Raw genomic sequence first — 25,907 nt, 5'->3', positions numbered from 1 at the left:
CAAGGTTGCAGTGCCAGCTTTGGCTGTTAAGTGGCAGGGACCTTGCTGAGTATCAGCTCAGTGGGTCTTATGACCAAAGGTCATCTGCTGTAGGGGGAGTGCTAGAAAGTGACCATGAAGATAGTTTCAAGCCAATATGAAGAAGTAGCTAGAGAAAGATGCAGGATTTAGGGTGGGCTCAAGATGGGAAAGACTATGTGTGCGGTTCCTCAGAGAATAATGAGAAAGCAGATACCATGGAGGGGAAGTAGGGGCTGTGACTCACCCTGGAAAGCAAGGAAGACTCCCCACAGCCCCATTAACAGCAACGGGGGCATGGCTGACACAAAAGAACTCAGAGAAGGCTCTTTCTGCCTAGAATGAAACCCCTACACAGTAGGCTAAATGCTTCAGAGACCAGGGTCTGCTCACCCCGGTGGCTCAGGAACCAATAACGAGGAACAGGAAGTTGGGGAGAGTAAACACAAGATGAAGTCCCTAGGTAGGCCAGGGATGAGGGGGCTCCTGGAGCCCCTTGTCCCTCTCCACAGGTCTCCTCTGGCTCTGCAAGCCCAGGAACCTGCATTGATGGGGCAGAGTAACATAGCTGACTGAGCTGGGGCTCTGGAGCCGGACTAAGCTAGGTCTGTGTTGGCCTCACTAGGGCGCCCACCAATGTGTGACTATAGACAAGATACCATATCTCTCTAAGTCTCAGTCCTCTCATCTCTAAATAAAGATAATATCAATTTTAAAGAGCTTGTTCCAAGAATTCAATGAGATGACATATGAAGATGTCTCCTATGATCCCCAGGATGCTAATGACCAGTAGCTATTATCAACATGTCTCCCAGATGCCAAAAATGCTAAGAATGGCTCCCTGGCACTCAGCATCCTCCCTAGAAGCCAATTCGAATGTCTGCTCCCTGGAGAGCACTTGGGAGAGTGACAGCTGAGCTAAGTGCTGATAGGCAATCAGACATGGAGTAGCCCAGCTGACATGGGTAAAGCTATAGAGGGGTGAGACAAAAGAGCTGAGTGATAGGCAAAGCTGAGTACAATGGGCAAGAAAGCCAGGAAAATAGAGTCAATACAGGACTCCAAAGATCACACACAGGAGGAGTTTGGGTGTAGCCTTGGAAATTAAGCATAGTAATCAGGAACTCATGTGAACAAATGTGTGCTTAAGACCATCCTCCATATGAAGGATGGTCTTAAGCAGTGAGCTGGAAGTAGGAGACAAGTCAGGATGGTATTTTGATAATCAAATTGAGAAAAAAGTGGCTGTGAGGCTGGAGTCAGGGGATAAGTACAGAAGACATGAGAGAAGGAGGTAGAATCCATAGGCCTTAGGATTCTGGCTTAGGCAGCCAGAGGATGGAGGTCCTTTTTGCTGAGATAGAAGGATGAGGGGGAAGGTAAAGTGTTCACAAGGAGATGAGGATTTCAGTTCAGGACACATGAAGTTCGAGAAGTCCATGGAACATTCAAGTAGAGATGTCCCAAAGGCATCTGTCTACGCTGGTTAGAAGCTCAGGAGACAAACCTTGGCAGGTAACACAGATCTGGATGTCATCCACCTCACATGATGGAAATGGCGGGGCTCACCTGGGGAAGGTGTTCAGGGAGAAGATGAGGTAAGGATGGAGTCCTAGGGAGTAATTCCCTTCTGCTCCATATCCCTATTCAGGACACTCACAGGTTTGCTGAGTGAATGTGAGAGGTCAATGCCAGGGTGTGGTTCCCTTCTCCAAGCAACCAATCTCCAGGCTACAGGGTGAACAGATCTTGCAGGTGCCCTGAACTGCCCTCTCTCTAATGGAGTCTAAAGTGGGCAGCTGGGGCTCTGGAGCTGGAATAAGCTGGGTCTGCATGGGCCTCACACAGTGAATCGCTGGGTTTACTGGTCTCCAGTAGCCCTCAAAACATCTTCTTATAAACACTAACACTGGGAAGTCAGTGGGAGATGGGCCACTTGAGAGAAAATGACCAGAGAGGCTAAAAGAGAAGCAGATATCAGTATCCCAGAATTCAAAGGAGGAGAGAATATCACGAAGAATGAGGCAATCCATCTGTCAAATGCTGCTGTGAAGTTAAAGAACATTATGTGTGAACCTTGTTCTCTGCGTTTACCAGCCAAGTGGCCACTGATGACCTTGCAAGAACAGGATCAGTGAACAGGGGGGAAAAAGGCCAGATACTGTGAGTTCAGGAGTATATGGGAACCAGGAAAGTGGATAGAGTGTAGATTACTCTATCCAGTAGCCTAACCAGGATGGAAGAAGAGATGGATCAGCAGCAAAGACTCAAAAGAGTCTCAGATACTGAGGGAGGCAAGTGTAAGATGAGCAAGAATACAGCCTATATGTGAGCTCCAGGGTAGAACCCGGAGAGGTGGAGACAGAATGTATAGGAGCAGAGACTGTAACTAAGAAGACTCAGGACAGGGGGACACTAAGCCCAGATCAGTCTTAGATGAAAAGACATTGGAGGGTGGGAGACAGGAAGCAGGTCTGAATGCAGATCTGTGCGGTGCTCTGGAGACAGAGGAAGAGGGGGTTCCTGAGCAGCAACTCTGGCTTTCTCTGAGACACAAGAGGAGAGGGCCTTGGCTAATACATGGAAGGAGGTGGCAGGGCAGTGGCTGAGGGAGAAACCTGTCATGGGAGAGGGAGTCCAACACACAATGGTGAGCGAAGAGGTACACCAGAGGTGCACCTGAGGGTAGAGGCCACAAGTCGGTGGTGGCTGCAACCTGTCCCGCCACTAAAGAGACACATGCAGGACAGGCAACGCCTGGAGTGGTGAGTTACCTGGAAGTTCCCCTCTGGAAATTGTGTCTGGGTCCAGCCTGTATGTGTCCTGAAGTCTCATCAGGGCTTTGGCAGCTCCTATCTCATCCTCATCAGTGGGGAAGAACTGCCGCTGCACAGAGAGGTTGGCGATAAAACCTTCCAAATGAGAGTCAGAACAAGAGATTACCCTTGATCCAGGGGCAGAATTCCACTGGGGACCAGCGAGGCAGCCACAGAGAGGGTCTCTGGCTAGTGAAATTTCCCCACCCCTTCCCTCAAAGGCTGTTGCCCCTTCCACCAGGAAGTTGTCCCTGATCTAGTCTATGGGGACTTTTCCTTTCTTAGTCCTCACTGTACCTACTGCCCGTGCTGCTCTTTGGAACTAATATTAGTTAATATTTAGGAGTCTAGAAGTCTTGGCTCCAAAGCATTCAGTCAGAGCTGGTGGAGACAGAAGTAACAGAGGATAGAGAGGGTAACTGAGAAGAGCACAGGAGAGGACTCAGGGAAGAACTGTCAACCACTCAGTGGAAAATGAATCCCATCGAAAACCTTGATCCAGGGTAATTGGGCCAGTCAGGTAAACACAGACTTCCAGCCCACATTTCAAGTTGAGGAGTCCAAGGGACAATGACAGTTAACTAATGAAGCCGAGCTGGCCACTCATTACTGACCACTGGCACTTATCATCCAGAAAGGTGATGATGAAAGTCCTGGAGGTCATCCCCCTCCCCCTAGGTTGACAGCTGAGGGACCACCTAGACAGGCCAAGGACCAAGGTGGGGCTGCACCAGCCCAGCAAGGTCAGTCCCTTGAGAGACCATGGTGGGCCTATTCTCCTCTGTACTCCCACCACTCAGACCTGCAATGAGTTCAGGGCATGGGCTCTCCAGTTATGGTGCTCAAGACCACAGCCTGAAGCCTGGGAGAGCTTTTGACCACAGAAGTACTCCAAGGAGGCTTTTCTGGGACTCCAAGCCCTAGCTGTAAAGTAAGATGTGTACCTCCCACAATCCCAGGGCTCCAGGTGGGAGCCAAGCCTTCCCAGGGTGACTTAGGGCCTTCAATTCTGCCTCTAAGCTGAGAAATGAGAGGGGAACAAGGCCATTCCTTCCCCAACTTCTCCCCAAGAGCAGCTATATCCACTGCCACCTATGACTTCAGACCTAAACATCCACTTCCAGCTATAACTGGGGACAGGGACCAAGAAGCTGTAACCCTGCCTTCCTTGTCTTCATAGCTACACGGTCAGGGACTCTAAAGAGTTTAGAATCTGGTGGGGTGGGGGTAGGGGAACATGCTGCCAGGAAAAGCCACACTGTCAGCATGCCCCATTCATTTCAGGGGCAAGAACTCAAAAGTCAGAGATGAAAACAACCAATTATTCTCTGGGCCTGACCTAAGTCCTTCTAGGTAATCATAAGGTTTTCCAAAGGAACCAGATGATGGTGTGAGTGTAGGGTGTGGAGAACAAGATTGGAGAGGGGAGGTCATCTGGGTAGGCTTAGTCTCCTGCCGTGCAGGCAGAACAGCCTGTCCCAAGCTGCAGGCCCAGGCGGAGAGGCGGGAGTCTGGGAAAGGCAGACGTGGTTTCTGGAGGCAGTGAGCTCACTGGGCACAGCTCCAGCCTGGCTGAGCTCACCAATCCCTCTCCAGAGGCCACCCTGCCCCCAAGCCCAACCCAGTCTGGCCACATGGACTAAAATGTCTCAGCCAGAGAGACAGCTAGTCTCAAGTTAATCAGCACTCACAACTCAGGGAAAAGAGGCAGTGAAGAGCTGGGTACAGTGGCTCTGTGCCTATAGTCCCAGCTACTCAAGAGGCTGAGGCAGGAGGATCACGTGAGGCCAGGAGTTCAAGGCTGCAGTGTGCTACGATCGCATCTGTGAATAGCCACTGCACTCCAGTCTGAGCTAATACAGTGAGACTCTGTCCCTTTAAAAAAAAAAAAAAAAGGCAGCTGGGCGTGGTGTCTCACGCCTGTAATCCTAGCACTTTGGGAGGCTGAGATGGGTGGATCACGAGGTCAAGAGATCGAGAACATCCTGGCCAACTCATGGTGAAACCCTGTCTCTACTAAAAATACCAAAAAAAAATTAGCTGGGCTTGGTGGCACGTGCCTGTAGTCCCAGCTACTCAGGAGGCTGAGGCAGGAGAATTGCTTGAACCCGGAGGCGGAGGTTGCAGTGAGCCGAGATTACGCCACTGCACTCCAACGTGGTGACAGAGTGAGACTCTGTCTCAAAAAAAAAAAAGGCAGTGAGTCCAGAGGACTAAACCCAGGGCTAGGAGTTAGGAGAGCCCACCTCCAGGCCCACCCTACCATCTCTTCTTATTGACAGGAAAGTATTAGGGCATAAAAAGTATTATCACAACAAAAGCATCAAGTATAGTTTAAAGCTTTTAAAAAGTTCACAATCTGACCTATAAATATGACTTCTAAGAATTTACCCTTAAAAAAAATCAGAAGTATACACCAAGAAATATGTAAAAAGGTGCTGATAATTCAAAAAAAAATCCCATATCCAATTACTTGACCCATTTGACAGTATTATGACAGATTATCACCATCTGATAGGTAATCACCATCCAGACATTAAAACCACGTTGCAGAGGAACACTGAATAGCATATAAAGAAGCTCACCTGGCCAACATGGTGAAATTCAGAAAGAATTTTTTCTTCTGTCACAAATCTACCATCAGATACACTTTGTTTGTAAAAGATATGAATAGGAATGAATTTAGATGAGACCTATGCTCCCCAACTTGCCCTGGTCCCACCATCCAGCCCACTTGACACTTGTAAATTCATTTGTCCCTTCAAGCAACTGAGTTTGCATGCCCTGGTATGTATGTATAGTTCCATTTTTTTAATGTATATGGATAGGTAGAAAAACTATAATTTTAATAATGCTCACCACTGGGCAATTGGATTAAGAATTATAATTCTCTTGTTTTTGTGTTTTCCAACTTTTCTATAAACATGTATCACTAAAGTATAATCGGAAAAATGTCATTAGCAAAAAATAAGAAAAGACAGACACTAAAAAAAGGACGCTAAAAAAAGAACTAACCATCATTAGACGTTAAAAACCAAGGACAGCCAACTTCCAGGTCCCCACAGAGAAGGAAGAGAGCCATGAGACCAGCAGGGTCCTGTTTGTATAATGCACTTGCCCACCAACACCCAGACCCAAGACAGGCTCAGACACAACAGCCCAGGCATGAGCACACGAACATATGGGCTCACTCAAGCACCTGCTCACCATCCCTCACCTGCAGCTGAGTCCTGCAGGACAAGGTCCTCTAGCGCAGGCCAGTCTGTGTTTAGCCGCTTCACCAGTTTGTAGGCATTCACAGGGTGGGCCAGGTAGCCCTCAGCGTCAGCAGCTGACTTGCTAGTCAAGGCTTCCATTTTGTTGGCCCAGCTGTGGAACCAGAGGAAAAGGAAGAGTAATGCGTCCACTCACATAGGTCTTGACCTGTGATAATTTCTCTGGTGAGAATTCCCTGGTGCCAGGTGCTAGGGCCCTTCTCATCAAGAGGCAATGAAAAATGAATACAGTAACTCCCCACAGATACTTCTAGCCCCTTAATCTAGATAAGAGCTGGGACCCCCAATTTAAGGGAAAAGGTCTTAAATACAAAATAAACGGTGACTCCTTAGCCCATGCACTTAGCTCCTCTCAAGGACTGACATGAAGTAACCAGGCCAGCCCCACATCACCCTCTCAAGGGCTTCCTCTAATAGGTACCCTGAGTGGCTTCCTTGTTCCTTGGGGGGCAGAAGGGAAGGAGGGCCAACTAAGGGTGGTATGGGGACTTAGGACACCTCTTAATCTTGGAAAGCTTGGCTTCCTCCACAAGGATGTACTCCTTCAGAGACTGCACCAGCTCTTTTTCTGCATAAATCAGGTCAGTCATGTGCCCTGCAAGAGAGAGAAGAAAGGCAACAGTGAGAAACAGAAGAGGGATGTCCAGCCTCCTTCCTTGGAGCACAGAATACCAGCACAGAAGCAAGTCCCCTGGGACAAGAACATGTAAGATCTCTGGGGATTATGGGGACTTGGAGTTAAAGGGGGCCTAGGCACTCATGGGGTCCTATCTCCCAACTTCAGAGAGAAAGAGGCAGAGGCACCAGTGGGACATTTGAGATAAATGCACTGGATGTCACTCAAGAAGTAGACCTAAATCTCATTCTCCAACTGTTACATAGCTGGTCGTGACACTCAGGCATGGATATCCTGGGGGCACATCACAGGATAAAAAGCTCTGAACTTCAGGTCAGAAGGACAGGAAAAGCTTGATCCTCAGGATACAAAGGATTTGCTGCTCAGAACCACTCTCTGGTCCATGGGCAAGGTGGTCAAAAAGACCAGAGAGCCCAAGTGCAGCCTGCACTTCCCAGGGAGAAAGACCTAATTCAGACAGTTGGCTTCCTGAACAACCAGATCACTGGGATCGTATAGGGAAAAATAGCAACTCTGCCAGTTTCACTCTTCTCAGAACTGGTCAAAACCAGTTATTAAGGCTATCCCACTCTAAATGAGAACAGGCTGCAGCCAGAGATATCCGTGGCCAAGGTGAGCCAAGGTGTCAGGGAGACGACAGTCCTGTTGGCACGTACCAATAGAGGTGAAGAATTCGGCCTGCACACAGCTCAGGACACCAAACCAGGCCATCAGCAATGCAGACACCCAGAGTTTCATGGTCACAGAGGGAAGTGTCTGAAAGGCATTCAATGACAATCACTGGATCAACAAAATGAAAAAGTAATTTAGGTGAAGAGATACATAGGCATGTGAACACATATGCAGATACCATGTGATACACATAATCAAACATACCAAAATCCTGGCCTAGCACACAGAAGCTAAAAAGGATAAACAGCAGAAAGAACAAAGTGCGTGCAGCCAGTGATGTGTGCTCAATTCTGGTCGCTGCTCTGGGAAGCCATATGCCCTAGGCAGAAAGCCCATCCTCTCTACTCCCAGCAACCACCTGTACCATGGGAAGGTGGAATCACAGCGGGGTATAGTCAGCTCTGGTTCCATCGGTCTATCAGTCCAAGATTCTGGCCCAGTCCTTCTTATTTCACAGACTGCTGTTTGTTTCTGTCTTATCTTCCAAGACATATGCCAGGACAGTGCCAGGTTCTAGGGAACAAGTACCTGCCCACAAGTACTGCTCTCATATACTGTTACACGAGAGATAATAACAGAAAGATAATTTGACACAACATCCTCCAGGGTACCAACACCCAAACTAAGGTGTACAACAGATAGCCAGCCAGAAGAGAAATAAAACTAACCCCTCCCAGTCTGCACCTGCCAGAGAAAAAGCAGTCAGGGGAGACAGTCTCCTGGGCAGACAGTGTTCTTCCTGTAGTAAGGCTCCTTGGCAGACACTGTCCTCACTGGCCCGTCACCATTCATTCACAAATATTTACTGAAGACCTGCAGATGCCAGGCACTGATCTAGGCACTCAGGATACAAAAATGAATATGCTACACATGGCCAAAACCTCAGGCTGGGCTGCTGACATGGGAAAGGGGCCAGCTACTGTCTTCTCATCGGCCCAGAAATAGGCACAACCTGAGACAAGCCCCACTGGCAGTAACCCTCAGTCCACAACAGAAGCTTCAGATGTCGTCTTCCCAGCTCAGCCATGCAGCCTAGACTGTGTTGGAGGATTAGCACCCATCTGTACCCCAGCTCTGCCAGTCTTCTTCCTGCCCTGCTTTTAAGCACCCTACTAGAGTGCTCAAATGGAAATCTACTAAGAGAAAACAAGCAAAACAAAGGAAACACAAATGCTTCCCCAAAAAACATAAGCCTTATCTGACAGAATTCTAAGTCTAAGCTAAAGCCAGTTCATCAATTTTTTGCCTGCCATACTTCATTAGACACACAGCACACCCACCATTCCTCATCTTACTCTTTCAGAAGAAATCCTAATCCATTGAGATTCCAGGTTAGGCTCAGAGAAGGCCAACCACAACTCCCATCTGCAAATGGGATCCTCTATCACAAGGAAAGAATAAGTGAATGGCCCCATGTGTTCATGCCTATGCCAAAGATCTGCAGAGCTGACAGTCTTCCTGTCATAGTCTAGGTGTAGGAGTCCCAAGACACACAGGACAATTATCTTTCAACCTGGAACCTGCTGCAGGGTAGGGAGTATTGTGCTGAGCAGTCCATTAGGGAGTCAGAGCAGCTAGTCATCCAGAGAAAGTGAGTAGGCCTGGGCTGGCCCTGAGGCAGAGTCCAGGCCCTCCTGGTTCTAGCCACAGGTCTGCTTCAAGGCCTTACTATACTGTCTTCTCTATCCCAGGATTTCAGAAGGCCTCTCTCTTGCTTGCACAAGCCCCTTACACCTAAGGGATTGAGTGTCTGTTCCTTGTTCCTCAAAACACTTGACTGGCTCAGGCTCAGCTCCTTCTGTATGTATGTAGGGAGTGGACAGTGAAAACATAGAGCTGGGAGGATGTATCTATGAACAGAAAGGGACCACCTGACTGCTCCTCAGAGCTGGGGTGGTGGGAGAACAGAGCTCAGGCAGGATTCCAAACCAGACATGGATGGAAGTGGGGAACCCAGCATCTCTCCCCAGGTGTCTCTCCAGCTACAGTTGCATACCTTCTTAGAGGCCAGATAAATTCCAGGGAGGAAGTCTGTCCATTCCTTTCAAACCATTCTGCTCCTATCATCTATGGTTCATACCTCACAGCACTCAGGGAAAAGCCAGGTTTCTTCATTACATGAATACCAGCTGTCATTTCTCTGGAATGTGCGATCTGGCTTAGACTGAGCCCATTCTTGAATCTCAGCCTGGAGGCAGAGCCTCAAAGAATTACAGATGGGGTTTGGGCAGAGCCTCAAAGAATCACAGGTAATCACAGATGACTTGCCTACCAAGAGCCTGCAAAGTCTTGCTCTGGTGGGAAAAGTGGATAACTAACTCTGCTAGCCTGGAGAGCTGGGCATCTCCAAGAAGCAGCTCCCAGACTACCACATCAACACTGACATCTCAGGCAGGGGTACTCTGGACCCCTACCCCATTTCTCCCAAGCCTGGGCCCCTTAACTCAAAAGGCTCTGCACAAAAAGTCCTCTAATTAGGGTTAGATTGGGAAGAGGCAGCATCCAAGAGGGACTGTGCCCCACAATGTGGGAAAGGCCAATCCCCATCCCATCTTATAACTATGCCCACAGCTTAAGACAGAGTAGGCGAAAGTATGTGTACCTGCTGAGTGCCCCTACAAAGTGTCCAGTGCTGCCAAAAGCCCTGCCAGAAACCCTCAAAATCCAAGTGGAATATGTCTGGAGGTGAACCATGTCAAACTCTATTTTATGAAAAACAAAGTGACACCAGCCTTGAGCAGAAAACCAATACTGAGTTTTATCTGTGCTGCATGCCCAGAGTTTAGAACAATGCCTGTCTCATACCAGGAACACAATGAAAAATACTTCACCTCAGACTTGTTCAAATTAGGAAACTACAACAATAGAAGATTTTACATTTCTTCTATACAATGAGTTTTTATGGAGTATATTAAGAATGAATACTATATACCAACATGGAGAGATCAAAGCATACTGTTAAGTGAGAAAAGTGGGCCCCAAATAATATGCACTCTATAATTCCATTTTGGTACGGAAAAATTAATGTATGTGTGTATACAGAGAGATGCAAAAAAAAGAGTTATACGTCTGGCTCTATCTTGGTGAAATAATTTCTTTTTATTTTTATGCTTATTTGTTTCTCTACTCTTTCTACAAGAAATTCTATAGCAATTTTTAAAATTATTTTATCATATGCTTAAAATGTAAAGAAAACAAAGCAGGTCCTTCTCAAATAGACTCCAAAGGGGCCCTGCCAGCCCCAGTGTTTGGACCCCCACAGGGAGGTCCTGCAAAACCTGCCAACATCCCAGCAACAGTGAGTCACCCATCAGGCGACTGGCACTGTTTCTAAACACAGGGCAATTCCAAGACATACACCAGAGGTCCCACCAAGCCTGATCTTTGGAAAAGACATTGACAATCTGGCCAAATGGCCATGAAAAGATGTTTCCAGCTGCAAACCAGCAGTGTCCTTAGCTTCTCTCCTTACCTCATCAGGCAGACCCTCTGCCAAGCTCCCAGCTGCAACCCAAATGCAACAGCTTGAGTTTTAACAATGTATTTAACAGCCTAGAGACAGAACATGAGCTTGCTGAGAACAAACTGGTCTTGCTTGGCACTGAACAAGAAGCTGCCTGCCTTCTATGAAGGGGGAAAACCTAACTGGACATGGCTCCCCACCACCCCCAACTCTAGGATAACAGAGCTGAAAGGACCTGTGTGTTCAGCCTAAGAGGATCCAGAGGCTCCAGGAGACCCTGCCACTAAAGCATGTGGATGTCCATTCAGGCCCATAAGCTGCTGTCACGGCACCCTAGGCAAGTATGGGGGGCACCCTACTCTCCTGAGCCTCAGTCATCACCCTGATCTGAGCCACCCCTAACTTCCCGTACAGCCATCCTGGCCCCCACTACACTGGCCTCTCCACATCTCATCTGGCCTTCCTCCCACCTCTGCTCTACAAAGTAGCCAGCATGGTTTATCAAAGCCCTCCTTTGGCTCTCTACTGCCATCAGGATAAAGTCCAAACTCTTTAGCCCAAAGGGTCCTTTTGACTGTGTGACCAGGCCCTGCTGCCCTCTCCAGCCTCATGTCACCATGCCAGGTTTCATATCTTCAACAACTACTTTATGTGAAAAATATTCTCCTTCACCAAGAACCTAATAAAGCCAAGATGTTTATCTGTATCTATCCACATACATTCTCTATCTGGTACATGAACAGTGATTGACTTCCACTTTCCCACCTGGGTACCATCAACACCACCACAAAGTCTTGCTTCAGTAACTAGACAATGAAGTAGCAGAGAAGGCTGTTAAAACTGACATGCAAAACCCAAGTTGGGTTTTCAGTCACAGTCTCGGCAGAGACTTGGCAGTCTGGATGAGACTAACTCATAAAAGGGAACTACACTCAAGGATAAAATCCATATACCACTATACTGGATGCCTCTTATGTCCCACCTTGCAACCTCTTGGTCTCACCCATCTCCCAGGTCCCAGGGTATTTACTTTGCCTCAGCTCAGTGGCGTAGACTATCCAGGCCCAAGCTAGAATCTCTGGCTCCTCTCACTATCTCCAGACTGTTGAAGTACCAGACTGGTCTCCCCAGTGGCTACCAAAGGGCCCTCATAGGGTAACCGAGTACATCTCTGTGCAGGGTAGCCAGCTTGCTAAAACACCACCTCCCATCCTCCTTTATAGCTCACTTTTTTTCCTTTTATTTTTTTGAGACAGTCTCGCTCTGTCGCCCAGGCTGGAGTACAGTGGCGCAATCTTGGCTCAATGCAACCTCCACCTCCCAGGTTCAAGGGATTCTCGTGCCTCAGTCTCCCCAGTAGCTTGGACTACAGGCGTGTGCCACCATGCCCAGCTAATTTTTGTATTTTTAGTAGAGACGGGGTTTCACCATATTGGCCAGGCTGGTCTCAAACTCCTGACCTCAGGCAATCCACCCGCCTCGGCCTCCCAGAGTGCTGAGATTACAGGCGGGAGCCATCGCACGGCCTGAGCCATCACACGGGCCTGCACCTCACTTTTCCCTCACCTTGGCTGCCCTGCAATTACACCTTCCAATAAAGCATTAAGTACTTAAGCTCTGTCTCAGGCTGTTTCCTGGGAACCTAGTCTGAGATAACCACTATTTGTTTCCAAAAATCTTTCATTTCTATTATCTAATTCTCACCCAAACCTTCTAAGCTAGATAACTACCTCCATTTCAGATATAAGATAGATACAAACGACAAACAGCTGAGGCTGAGAGAGGGTTTCCTGCATACCTGACATCTGACAACAAATCAATGACAGAACCAAGAGTCAAACACAAAACACACTCTGCTGGATATTGCAGCCATCCAGTCCTACTCAGTAATCTATCTGTTACCTTAAAGTGCAATGGACTCCCAAACAGGGGAGCCACACTTTGCCCAGGAAGAGCATGCCTGCCCAGGTTAAGGACTTTATCATGGGTTACACCAAAGGTTCATAAAGCAGGTCCATGACATCCCTGGCTGAATCTCACCAGAGGGAGGAACGCAACATGGACCCAGAAAACAGCACCATGGTCCCTTAAGTTCAGATGGGCAGTCACTCCTACCTTAGACAAGATAGCACTCACAAATAACCAGCCAGTCCAGCTCAGGGCAAGGCAGTACAGTCGAATGGATAGGCACACCTGCCCTAGGGTCAGACATACTAAAAGTTAAACCCCAGTTCTATACCACTTCCCAGCTTTGTGACCCTGGACAAGTTATAGGATTCCTCAGTTTCCCCATGTATATAATAGAGACAATACTAGGACCTATATCTCGTAGGGCTGTTGGAGGACTGAATGTGATGACAAATGTTAGAAGGCAGCCCCACACTAGGCATAATTTATGTCAATCATTAGTACCAAGGGCAGCAGAGAAACATCAGTGGACCTGAGGCAGCCAGCTGCTCAGCCCAAGTCAGCTGATTCCCGGGTGAGAAAGAAGGTCCAGACTAGGGGACAGTGAAGATGCAAACAAGGCAGAAATTGGGCGATCTCCACGTCCCAGGAGCGCCACAAGAGCTGAAACATTTAATTCAGGAGAGACTGGAATCAGGTATAATGTAGTACATTGATCATCAGGGGATAACCTTGGAACTGGTCAATCACTGGTTCTAAAGCTCATCAAGCAATGTTCTCTAGCAAAAGGCGGAGGACTGGACCAATACTCTAGGATCTCACACACGTACATGCCTCTGACCTGCTCATTCCAGGCTCCTACAAGTACCCAGGCCTGAGGATCTCCACTACACCCTGGCCCTCAGAGTGCCAGGTACAAAACAGGCCACACTCTAAGCAAGCACTTCCCAAGGGGTCCAGAGCAGATGCTGGCCTCTTACCAGGTTCAGACAGATTCCATCTGAGCTGGAGAGCATTCTACCCAAACACTTAATCCTCTGCCCTGCAATGACACCAACTGAACAAGAACTCTCTTCTAGGGCTCCAGTAAATCATCCAGACTTTTCATTCCCCTCTGCTCTGAGGAAAAAAAAACAACTGTCTTTCTATCCTTCATTCCATGTCCCTAGCACAAAGCCCACAGACCACAGGACCTTCCAGCCCTCTTTGCTCCAGGACAGGCTGATGTCTTACCCTAAGGAACTTCCAAATTGTTAGACGTGAGCAACTTTCCCGAAGTTTAACTCTCACTCCAGCACTCTGCTGGGCTTGCACGTACTTGCATCACAGCTTTTCCTGCCAACTTCCATCTGCCTAATAGTAAACTCTTGACAGACCCCAGGAGCCAGGGACACACCTCCTAGCCCTCTGCACACTATCAGCCAGCGTGGCCACAAATCAGCCAAGGCCTTGCTTACAGTCTCAGACTCTCCCAAGGATGTGGGAGGGCAGAGTGAAAAAGGGAGGCCTTCTTAGGAAATGAGGAGACCCTAGATTCCCTCAACCGACTCATTCCTCGGAGCTGCACCCACGTAGTCTCTTCCTTTGATGAGCACTCACAGCTGGGCTCCTCCCCTGGCACATGGCCAGCTGCCAATATGAAGCAGCAATCTCAGAGTACGAGCTACCCACAGGCAAGAATAGTGCCTCAGCCACCTCTTCTCTCTCCTCCCTCATTCCAGCCCCAGGCACGCTCTAGTCAGAAGCCAAACAGGCAGGAGGCCCTCAAGGGATGAACTGAGATCAGCTGGGGCCAATCTAAACCAGTGACTAAGTAAGCACTGTCTAGAGTACCCCAATGCAGAGCTTTCGACAGGATACAAGGGCCTATCACATGCCACAGAGAATGTCTCAGCTAAGCTGTCACCAAGTCTGCCTGCTAAGCTCTCAAAGAACTAGGGTGATCCAGTATGACAGCATCTTTGGGATGAGGCCCCCAGCCAACTCACTCCATCCTTGCTACGTGGCTTCATTGGCTGGGCCACACAGTGGACACTCTGCTGTGTAAGAACAAGGAGGCTCTAAAAGAAAAGAATTCAAAGATCAAACATTCTGTGAGTGGGGAGAAGCAAACAGAGAGACTGGGCCCTGAGGCCCAGAACCACAGTGAGAGGCTGCACCTTGGACACTTCAGGGGCAGTTTAAGTACAAGCCAAAGGAAATACGAGTTCATTTAACAGAGACTAAATTATGAAACCGATTAATGTCAGATGAGAATTAGGCTGAGAACAAGCAGCAGATCCCAAAAACATCCTATAAATTCTTAGGTGGACAATGGATCTCTGCAAAGTCTGGGATACTTAAGAATGCCCCAAGTCACAAAATGACGAACCCCAGCCCTTGCTCTTAGGACAGGATTTCCTACAAGAGGGCTGAGGCTGTGAGGCCCCAGGTAGTCTAGATCAAGAAGCACAAATCTCGGGTGTCACTCTACAGCAAAAGACAACAGTTTCAGTCTTGGGAGGGATCCCAATGCTCTCCTGCATCATCTGTTTTTTCTTTTCTTTTTTTTTTTTTTGAGATGGAGTCTCGCTCTGTCGCCCAGGCTGGAGTGCAGTGGCGCGATCTCGGCTCACTGCAACCTCTGCCTCCCAGGCTCAAGTAATTCTCCTGCCTCAGCCTCCCGAGTAGCTGGGACTACAGGCGCACGCCACCACACCCAATTTTTTTGTATCCTCCTGCACCATCTTAAAGGGTCAAATAAAACACAAAGGCCAGGGGCCCACGTGGGCTGCCCAGCAATACCTGAGGCAGCAAGTGCCCTGATCCAGGCTCATGCTGCGAGGGCCAACTGGGCATCTTACACATGCACGGCACAGTACCAGGCACGTCGTCTCACTCCAGGGTCTTGTCGACAGCGTCCGTGGACAGCTATCCCCTACAGTGTTCCTTCCCCATCACCTTGCTTCCACTATAATGCCATAAGGAATGGCATTGGCCAAGGTCTCTGCTCCCACTCATATAGGCTGTTCCTCTGTCCACAGTGCCCTTTTGCCAGCCTTCCTCTGACCACTCCAGCTCATGGGTCACCTCCTCTGGAAAGTCCCCTGGCCAGAGGCAGCCAGTCCTCTAGCAAGTACCCACAGCCCGCATTCCCTTCCAGCACAGCGCTCACCACACCGCTCTGGGCCAGGACCTTCCCGCTCTTCCAATCCGCCTGTCCCACTGGGTTAGCAACTGCTTGCGGTTTCTGGCACACAGAAGGGTCCCGTTTGTTGAATTAGTTAACGAATTATCACGGGTCTCCGCAGCTGCCAAGGAAAAACAACGCAGGTTCCACAAGGATGTCTGGGGGAGAAAAGACTTTCTGATCCAATGGCCCATCTAATGGGCTCCAAGCTGGACCCTCCCAGGACAAGACCTCGGACTCCCAGCCCTTGGGAGGGTGCAAAACGGGCCTAGCCAATATGAAGCGGCCCCTCAGGGCCAGGCGGACGCCGCACCCCTGCTCCCAACAGTCAGCAGCCCGGGGTCAGGCCGCCACTTCCCGGGAGCCTGACAGGGAAGGGCGGCCAAGTTCCCAGGCCCGCCCGACCGCCGAGGGGACTGCACGAAGGGCGCCGCTGACCTCACCACCCTGAGCTCGGGAAGGCTTACAGGCGGCGAGACAAGAACCCAGACGGGTGCAGAAACAGGGCGGAGGGCGCAGCGTTGCGGCCCGGACTGCTTTGCGGGCGGCTAGCGGCGCGACCCTGGCCCTGGCCCCGGCCCCGGCCCCGGCCCCTCTCAGCCCCGCGCGGGCAGAACGCACCGCCTGGCGCCTCCAGCCCGCGCCCCAGCCCTGGGGTTGATCTGGCTGCTGAGCGGGCCGGGCGCTCACCTGGACACTCGCAGCTCCCGGCGTTTCCAGAACCTCCCGCGGCGTCGCCCGGTCAGCTTGGCGCCTCCTCCCTTGGCGACCCCGCCTCCGGCAGCGGCTGGGGCTCCGCCCACTTGAGCCGCCGCCACGTCCCCACCTCACGCTCCACACGCCCGACTGCGTCCAGGCTCCGAGCTCCCGGGGCTCCGGCGGGGTTCGCAGTCCTCTGCGACCCCTGGGAACGCCCAGGCTACCCGACCTCGCGGGAGCGGGAGCCGGAGCGTGAAGCTGGAGCCGGAGCTGGCGGCCCGCGCCCTTCATGCCGCCCGCAGCCCGCCGCACGTACTCCGCGCCCGCCTGGCTTTGGCGCCCCCCACCTGCGGGCCTTGGCCCGCCCTCCTCCCCAGCCCCTGGGCGCCTGGAGAGGTCGCCACGACCCGATCCCCGCGCTGGGGCTGTAGGGAGAGCGTCCCTGGAATCTGACGGATTTCCTTGTCTGCGCTCATGCCCATTGCCTGGGGGACCCTGCTGGGTACACGGGCCCCTTCTTCCCAGCACTACCACAGGGAGGCTGTTACAGGAGGCTGGGGTCACCCCGGTTAGGAACTGGGTATCAGGAGAGGAGGCAAACCAGTGGAGAAGATCCTGAGGAAGACTAGAGACCTGGGGCCCACCCCCTGGAGACCAAGATTGGGAGGCCCATTCCCAGGACCGAGCTCCCAGAGGGATTCAGAGAGTCCCACGCTCTGGTTTAGGCAGTCGTGGTGGCATGTGCATGGGTGATGGATTAATGAGAAGGGGACCCATCAAAGGCTGGGGGGGCCGGGGGGGCGGTAACAGCCTGGGGCACACTGGGTTGCCCAAACCCTTCTTTATGCCATGGGCCAAAAAGAGTGGACACCTGGTTGAGCCAATCCAGTCTAGAAGGCAATAAGGACAGAGATGCAGTAAACCTCAGCCTGAGCGGGAGGAGGCCCTGGCGGCCAGGCAAGTTCCCACGCCTGCTCTGTGAACCTTCCTCTCATGAATGAGGGGAAACACGGTCTGAGAATCTCATCAGGGAGCAAGCCCAGAGCGGGAGGTGCCCAGCCTCCGCCCGGCCCCAGTGTGGATATTCCTTATGGCACACGGGCCAGGCAGGCGGCCCAGACCTGGGGAAAGCAAGAGCACGCACACGGAAATACACATAAAACATGGGTGAGCCACTGTTCCTGCCTGCCTCAGCCACCGGCCCGAGCTCGGCTAAAACCACACAGAAACCCTCCTGCATCTGCTACATCCACAGAAGCTTCCTTCCATCTCCCCGTTCTCAGGAGCTTGTCCCATGGATCATCCCTTTTCTCTCCTGAAGGCTCAACCATCCGCTCTCAACTTGATCTTTCCCATTGGCCTATAAATGTGTTCAAGTTTCTGCTATGGGAACAAAACCCTCATTCAACCCCACTGAGTATCTCTGTTCTCAACCACAGCAAAATTCCTTGAAAGAGCTGTCTTCTCATCCTCACGTCTCTCCCACTCTTCAGGCCCTAAAAGAGCTGTCCCTCCCACTCTTCAGGCCCTGCAGTCAGCCTTCTAGCTCCCTAACAGCACCAAACCAGGTCTCGATAAACTATAGCCTCCAATCTCTAAATTCAACGGCTGTTCTTCAGACCTTATCTGCCAGGGCCCCGAGCAGTGTTTGACACCCAGCGATGGCCACTGCCCCCCTGGAACACTGATTTCCCTTGGTTTCCCCTCATCCTCTCTGGCCACCTCTGCTCAAGCTTCTTCAGCGTCCTCTCCCTATTAGTAAAGTTTGGGGGTTCCTCAAGGCTCAAGTCTAGGCTTTCCATTTCCCTCTTCTCTTTACACGCAGGTGACACAAATTTCTCTCTTTACCCTTATCCTTACTGCTGAACCCCAAATTCATATAACTCATTGTTCAGTGTACATCCCCACTTGAGTGTCCACAGCACCTCAATGGCAACATGTCCAACACAGAGTTCTTGTTCTCCCTGACATCTCCCACCTCCACGCATACTGTCTTCACTGCTGTACTGAAGGAAGTACTTCCCATCAGTTACCTAACCAGAAGCCTAGGAGTCATACTTGGCAGCTCCCTCTCCCTCATCTCCAGACTCTTCACCTTTATCCCAAGTCTGTTCAATTTTACCCCTAAATCTCCCTCTAATCCACCCACTTCTCTCCATCTTTTTCACATGAGTGATGGCAACACTTTCCTAACTGGCTGCTCCTCCATTTTTGTTCCCTCTCATCTCTCCTTCACTACAACCATGATGATCTTAAAATGCAGATCTGAGCCCATTACTTGCGGATGGGAAATTGCACTGATCTTGAGAAACATCGAAAAGTGGTTTATAAGGTTCCACATGGTTTGGCCTCTGCTCACTTCTGTAACCACGTTGAACTTCTTCCAGTCCCTCTAATTGGCCATTCCCCCTCCCCACCCCAGACCTTTGTACATGCTATTCCTTCTGTCTAGAAAAAATTTTTCCCCTCCTGATTAAAACCTTCAAAATCTTTCAGATTCCCTCAGAGGCAGAGAGATTTTCCTTACTTCCCTGAGTAAGTCAAAACCTCCCGTAACAGACCAGGCACAGTGGCTCACACTTGTAATCCCAGCACTTTGGAAGCCTGAGGCGGACGGATCACCTAAGGTCAGGAGTTCGAGACCAGCATGGCCGACATGGTGAAACCCTGTCTCTACAACAATACAAAAATTAGCTGGTCATGGCCGGGCACAGTGTCTCACGCCTGTAATCCCAGCACTTTGGGAGGCTGAGGCAGGCGCATCACGAGGTCAAGAGATCGAGACCATCCTGGCTAACATGGTGAAACCCCGTTTCTACTGAAAATACAAAAAATTAGCCGGGCGTGGTGGTGGGCGCCTGTAGTCCCAGCCACTCGAGAGGCTGAGGCAGGAGAATGGCATGAACCCGGGAGGCGGAGCTTGCAGTGAGTCGAGATTGTGCCACCATACTCCAGCCTGGGCAACAGAGTGAGACTCTGTCTCAAAAAAAAAAAAAAAAAAAAAAAAAATTAGCCGTGCATGATGGCGGGTACCTTTAATCCCAGCTGCTAGGGAGGCTGAGATGGGAGAATCGCTTGAACCCAGGAGGCAGAGGTTACAGTGAGCCAAGATGACATCATTGCACTCCAGCCTGGGTGACAAGAGCAAGACTCTGTCTCAAAAAAGAAACAACAAAAAACCTCCCATAACAGCTTCTCATGTCTCTATGTGCTTCATAACACTTGCCACAGTTGATAAAATTGGATCATCGCTTGGGTAACATCTTCCCCCCTCCTGGACTGGGAGGTCTGGGAATACATAAACTATGCACACATTTGTCCATTGCCATTTTCCCACCACAGAACTGGGCTCAATAAGTATTTGCTAAGTCCTCGAATGAATGGATATCTCCTCAATACCTTGCTCCACACTGTAGGATTTAGTCTCCAAGGGCATGAGTAAGACTTCCACGGAGTCCAGGCAGCTCAGGACCACAGCATTGGTCAGGTATCCTCCTAAAAATCTGAGGCCTTGAGAAGGGGCAGGACTTCTGAGGATCATGTCTCATTGGTCTTTCTGCCTTGCAGGAAGTGGCCATTCATTTGTCTTTACATTCCTTTTCCTCTACCTGCCTCCACCCAGAAGATACCATTTCTGACCTCTGCCTTTGTGGCCTCACTTCACCCAGCGCTTAACATAAGGCCCTCAGACTCCATCTGGGCTCCTGATCTATTCATTTCCTGGGGATGCCACAACAAATTACCACGAATTGGGTGGCTTAAGTCAATAGAAGTTTATTCTCTCACAGTTCTGGAGGCCAGAAGTCCAAAATCAAAATGTTACCAGGGTGTGCTCCCTCTGAAGCCTCTAGGGGCAAACCCCTCCTTGCCTCTTCCAGCTTCTGGTGGCTCAGAAGTTCCTTGGCTTGTGGCTGTATCCCACGAATCTCTGCCTGCATCTTCACCTGCCCTTCTCCTCGGTATCTGCCCTTCTGTTTCTTATCAAAATAACTGTCATTGGCTGTAGGGTCTACCCAGGTAATCCAGGGCAGATTGGGAGGTCTACCCGGGTAATCCAAGGAGGCTTCGTCCGGAGCTGCACGCCCCGGCCATAGCGAATAATAATTGAGGATTAAACGCCTGAGCTATATTCATTTCCACCCCACACCTTCTCCCTATCTTTGCCTTTTTCCCCCTGTACTAATACCTCATTAAAGATGGCACTCTTCCTGCTTCTTCTTCACTCACTTTTCCCGCGCCCGGGAAAATTGTTACTTAATAGCACAAGCGCAACATGACGTCCGACCGGAGAAACCGAAACTAACCTGGCCACGCCCTCGGCAATGAGATCATTTCCGCCTTAGCCCAACCCCTTCCCTTCCAAGTGTATATAAGGCAGTGCATTACCGCCATTAAACGAGACTTGATCAGAGCACTGTCTTGTCTCCATTTCTCGTGTCTCTTGTTCCCCGTTCCCCAAATTCCCACCCCCTCCTCCAGGGCCTGCTCTGACTATCCCGCAGGCCGGGATAAGGCTTGGCACTGAAGCCTCCCTGAATGCTGATGACTCTTGCAGGCCCTGGAACCACCACAATAGCTCCCCTAATCTGTAACTTAATAATATCTGTAAGGTCCCTTTTTCCAAATAAGGTCACATTCACAGGATCCAGGTAGTAGGACATGAATGCAATTTGGTGGGGTTGGGGGGCGCCATTTAATCCACTACATTTGACATTCCCCCACACCCTCAAAGGCTTCTGGACCCATGTAAATCTGTCACTCAGTTTTGAATCTCCAGCCCGGGTCTCCTCCAGACCCACATCGTCACAGCCTTTTTTTGTAGCCTCTTTGTAAGTGAACTCATTATCTCATGGGGGGTCCCCCAGGTTCCCCCACATTTTTCTCTCTCCTGACAAATACCAAATGCCTTGACCACTCTATGACCCAGACAGCCGAAGGTTTTTTCCTGTAGGCTTGAGCCCAAGCTGGGGCCTTAAACATTCCCAGGCACTGATAAAGGTGTTTAGATTGTTGCCCAAAACACCGAAAGAAACTAGCCCCGACCCTGAGCCAAATTCCTTAAAATCTCATATAAATTCCATATCCAGACTCCCCTTGCAGCAGGCGTACCTAGATAGAACATCCCTGTCTCGCTGTCTGCCTGGAGGATGTACTACAGCCCCCTCGGAGACTGAGAAATGTCCCTAATAAATGCTTTTTACTGATCACCCTCGCATTTAGTGCTACTTTCTTCAGAATCCCAACCATTTCAGGATCGTTTGGGGTAGTCCCGTGTGGGGACTCCCCTGCCACTGCTTTCAGGGCATCTCCAGTTGCAGATTCAGCCAGGATGAAACACGTCCCCCCATACCACACCCCATACCACCTAAACTGTTCTGCTCCAACATTTCCTACATCTCAGCAAATATCACCATCTCCCAGTGACTTCCCTTTTCTTTCCCACTGCATGCCCCACCTGGAGATCTTACCCGGTGGATCTCTCTCAGTTCACTTACTTTTCCTCAACCCTGCTGTGGCAGACCAAATTCAGGACACCACCATCTCTCACTTGGACAAACCATCCTAGCCCACTCTTCTACTCAGCTCCTTCTATCCTTACTCCATTCCACAGGCAGAATGACATTGTAACCATGTGATTCCCATCATGTTATTTCCATGCAGAACCTCTCAAAGGTATTCCATGGACCGAAGCATAGACACAAATCCTGCCAATGCTGCCAATCCCCTTTATCCAGCCCTGATGGTCTCTCTTCTTATGTGCAGCCTTAAACTTGATGCTGCAGCCACTCCAGGCACTTTTTAGTTCCCTGGCCTTTGAATGTGTTATTCCTCCTGCCTAGAACACTCTCTTCCCAAAAGGTTGTGTTTTTTTTGTTTTGTTTTGTTTTGTTTTGTTTTTAATGAGACGGAGTCTTGCTCTGTTGCCCAGGCTGGAGTGCAGTGGCGTGATCTCGGCTCACTGCAAGCTCCGCCTCCCAGTTCACACCATTCTCCTGCCTCAGCCTCCTGAGTAGCTGGGGCTACAGGTGCCCACCACCATGCCCAGCTAATTTTTTGTATTTTTAGTAGAGACAGGGTTTCACCATGTTAGCCAGGATGGTCTCAATCTCCTGACCTCGTGATCCTCCTGCCTCAGCCTCCCAAAGTGCTGGGATTACAGGTGTGAGCCACAGTGCCCGGCCAAGGTTGTTTCTTTCAAAAGCCTTTCTGGGCCTAGCCTGAGCCAGATCCTTTTGGGGCCTATGGCTTTGGAGTCATAGGCCCCAAAGCTCCTCATGGATGAGTTTCATACATGCTACCTGACCTCACTCAATGTCTACTTCATTTACCATTTGGCCCTGCTGGGGACTGCCTCTAACCTATTCATCACTGCGTCTCCAGCTCTAGCACAGGGTCTGGCACCCAGAGCCTACACAGGAAGTGGTGAACAAAAATACATAAATGAATGAGTGGACATTCCCACTATTGTGGCCTCTAGCAGACCTCATTGAGTACACCCAGTGTGTGTCACTTAATGAATCCACAACCATCTTTAACAGTCACACATGACAGCGTGTTATAGAGATTCGCATCCCTTCTCCCCAGATACATTGTATGAACAAAGCCATACCTCACTTCTGGAACAGCTCTATGGTGTTCATTTATGCATTCACTCAACAAACATTTGCTGATCACCAGTTGAGGTCGAGGCAGGGGATTCAGGGACCACATATGTCAAAGGGGCTCTGTCTAGTATAAAAAACTAGTAGATAAGCAGAGGACCACCCAGCAACTTTGTCTAGGGAGGGAAAGGCTACTAGTAGGAGGTACTGCCTACCTAGACCCAGTCTTAGAGACCCTTCCCAGGCTCAAGATTAGGCAAGGCCTATGACCTTTCACCCCAGCATAGCCAGGGCATTGCCAAATGAGGCTCTACCTCCATGCTGTCCCTAGGCAATATCCCTGGCCATTGGTTCCTTGAAGCAGTCTGGACTTGTCTGCCTGCCATCCCCACCCAGAAGGAAGAACCTGGTGTTTCCCCAGAAGGGATAGTAAAAACATCTGTGCTGGGTGGACAGGAAATTGGATGAATAGGAGGGTGGGTGGGGCATAGCTCTTAACTCTAAACAGGGGCCTCCTCAGCCTGCCCTGCCCCAGCCTCCTCCCCTCCTACTCATCTGTGATCCCTGTTTTGGGGAAGGGGAGTGGGGCAAGCTCCACTGCTTGGCACTGAAGCCTTCCTGAATGCTGATGACTCTTGCAGGCCCTGGAACCACTGCAGCAGCTGGAGGTCTGGTCAGGGTTTATGACTATCTGGCCTTCCATGGAATTTCCTAGAATAAGGCCCTCAGGTTCAACCAGTGCCACACAGAGGGCATTGTATATGTGGATACACATCTGTATTCTTCAGCACATTCTGCATGCAGCTGTCCACTGGAGCCTGGAAACAATCCTCAACCCACCCTAGGTTTCTCCCCTTAGAGACTGAGGAAGGACCGGGTGTGTCTCAATTGGCCATTGTTTTGACTCAAGGCCAAACACAGACAGCAAGAGGTGCAGCTTGAGTGGGGCTACCTAGTGGTGGCCCTATTGCTTCTGAAATAGGGCCTATCCAGTAGTCTGGTCGTATAGCCTGGTGGTTGATCCTGGAAAAGGGAAAGATAATCTGGCAGAATCCCCAGAAGCCTGTGGGGACATGCTGGGCAGGACCAAGTGGGTACCTAGAGAGTGCCCCCCTAATCCCTGAGCCCATCTGGTGGGTGCAAAAACCAAAGCAGGCTACAACTTTCCTACCAGTTGTCTCCCCTATGGACCCCTGCAGCCCAAGACAAGCAGAGTCAGCCCACGCTGAGCTGTCATTACAGGCATGCCAAGACCTTCAGGAACTGCAGTTACCCAGCAAGTCCAAGGCAGGCCCCCCATGGTGTAAAGAGTGAGCTTACACTACAGCTTTCCTCCTCACTTCACCTCCATCCTGGGCAAGAGGCTCTGGACTAGTGCAAATGTCCAGAGGGCAGCAGTTGGCTAGGCATGGTGCTTGAAATCTGATATTTTGAGGTATATACTGTAAAGCACACTTTTAGAAATTATTATTACAGTCCAGCAGCCACCCATCGTTCCTTCCCCAGCCCTGAGCCTATATTGGGGCTGGGTGGGGATTAGGGATAGGTGAAGATGAGGTGAGGGTTGAGGATAGCTATTGGGCATCTGATGTACTACTATCTAAAAGGCTGAAAGTTCAGTGTTTTTAATGTTTTTTTCAGGCCTTGTTAAAATGTCAGGAAGCCAGTAGAGATAAGACCTATAAAAAGGTTAATAAAGCTAATAAAGGTTAAGTAAGGTCATAGAGCTAAAGCCTTACTTGAATACGACTGGTGTCCTTATAAGAAAAGGAGAGACAAGAGATTTGTATCTCCACATTTGCACAAAAACGAGGCCATGTGAGGACACAGCAAGAAGGTGACCATCTACAAGCCAGGAAGAGAGGCCTCACCAGGAACCCGCCCTGATGACATCTTAATCATCTTGGACTTCTGGCCTCCAGAAGTACGAGAAAATGAATTTCTATTGTTTAAGCCACTCAGGCTGTGATATTTTGTTATGGCAGCCTTAGCATGCTAATACATCTCCCCAGTTTATTGTCACAGCCTCAAAGCCCAAACCCTGGAAGCCCTCTTTGATTTGGGGAACAACGGTGGAACAGAGAGTAGGGAAATAATAAGAGGTAAAGCTGCAGAGATCCCAGGGACAGATCACCTGAGGCCTCATGGGCCACAAAAAAGGATTTAGATGTGAGGCTGAAGACAAGGAGCAAACACCCCAGAGCGAAGGCAGGGGAGTGGCAGGATCAGATTTGGAATTTAGGAAAAATACCTTTTCTACTATGGGTGAGAGGAGGAGAAGGAGGAGCAGAGCTTGGCTGAGGCAGGGTGACAGCTGACAGTGACTTGAACTGGGAACTGCCAATGAATAGAGAGAAAAGTAGATAGAGTTAAGAATTGGTGAAGTAAAGTAGGAAGGGCTATGTTCCTTTGCTCATTCATTTATTCAAGAAATATTTGTTGAACGCTCTGCCCCCTCCTTTCTGAGCTCCCTTTTAGGAATGAGGTCCTACTTGTCATCCAGGCCCCCTCAGCCCTGTTACCCTAGAGCAGCCTTTGCTAAAGGAAATTAGTGGCAGCCCCCAGACAGTACAAGAACAGAATGAAAATTGGCTGCCTCCAGAGAACATGCCAGCACTCTTCTGGGTTTCAGGCTGACATGGAATCCT

At 50.0% G+C, this 25,907-nt stretch overlaps 1 protein-coding gene across 6 annotated transcripts in view; it reads right to left on the bottom strand.

Moving 5' to 3' along the window:
• The window catches only part of LOC105467184 (prolyl 4-hydroxylase subunit alpha 2), a 37,281-nt gene extending 20,506 nt beyond the window's left edge, over window positions 1–16,775 (bottom strand). Inside the window, exons 1-6 of one of the 6 annotated variants that reach the window (XM_011716654.2) lie at window positions 16,649–16,775; window positions 15,944–16,079; window positions 7,403–7,502; window positions 6,608–6,704; window positions 6,052–6,203; window positions 2,793–2,930 (exon numbers count right to left, since the gene is read on the bottom strand). In XM_011716654.2, coding sequence (XP_011714956.2) covers window positions 2,793–2,930; window positions 6,052–6,203; window positions 6,608–6,704; window positions 7,403–7,484 — 469 coding nt within the window. In that variant the 5' untranslated portion in view covers window positions 7,485–7,502; window positions 15,944–16,079; window positions 16,649–16,775. Of the gene's footprint in view, window positions 1–2,792; window positions 2,931–6,051; window positions 6,204–6,607; window positions 6,705–7,402; window positions 7,503–15,943; window positions 16,117–16,396; window positions 16,518–16,579; window positions 16,600–16,648 lie in introns of those variants that run through there. The other 5 variants (XM_011716656.3, XM_011716659.3, XM_011716658.2 and 2 more) reach the window with 5 other exon arrangements.
• Window positions 16,776–25,907: the final 9,132 nt, after the last annotated feature.

This window comes from Macaca nemestrina, chromosome 6 (assembly GCF_043159975.1).
Source record: "Macaca nemestrina isolate mMacNem1 chromosome 6, mMacNem.hap1, whole genome shotgun sequence".
Classification (NCBI taxonomy): domain Eukaryota; kingdom Metazoa; phylum Chordata; class Mammalia; order Primates; family Cercopithecidae; genus Macaca; species Macaca nemestrina.
The sequence above is the reverse complement of the archived record's forward strand: the minus strand, read 5'-3'. Positions and strand labels throughout refer to the sequence as shown.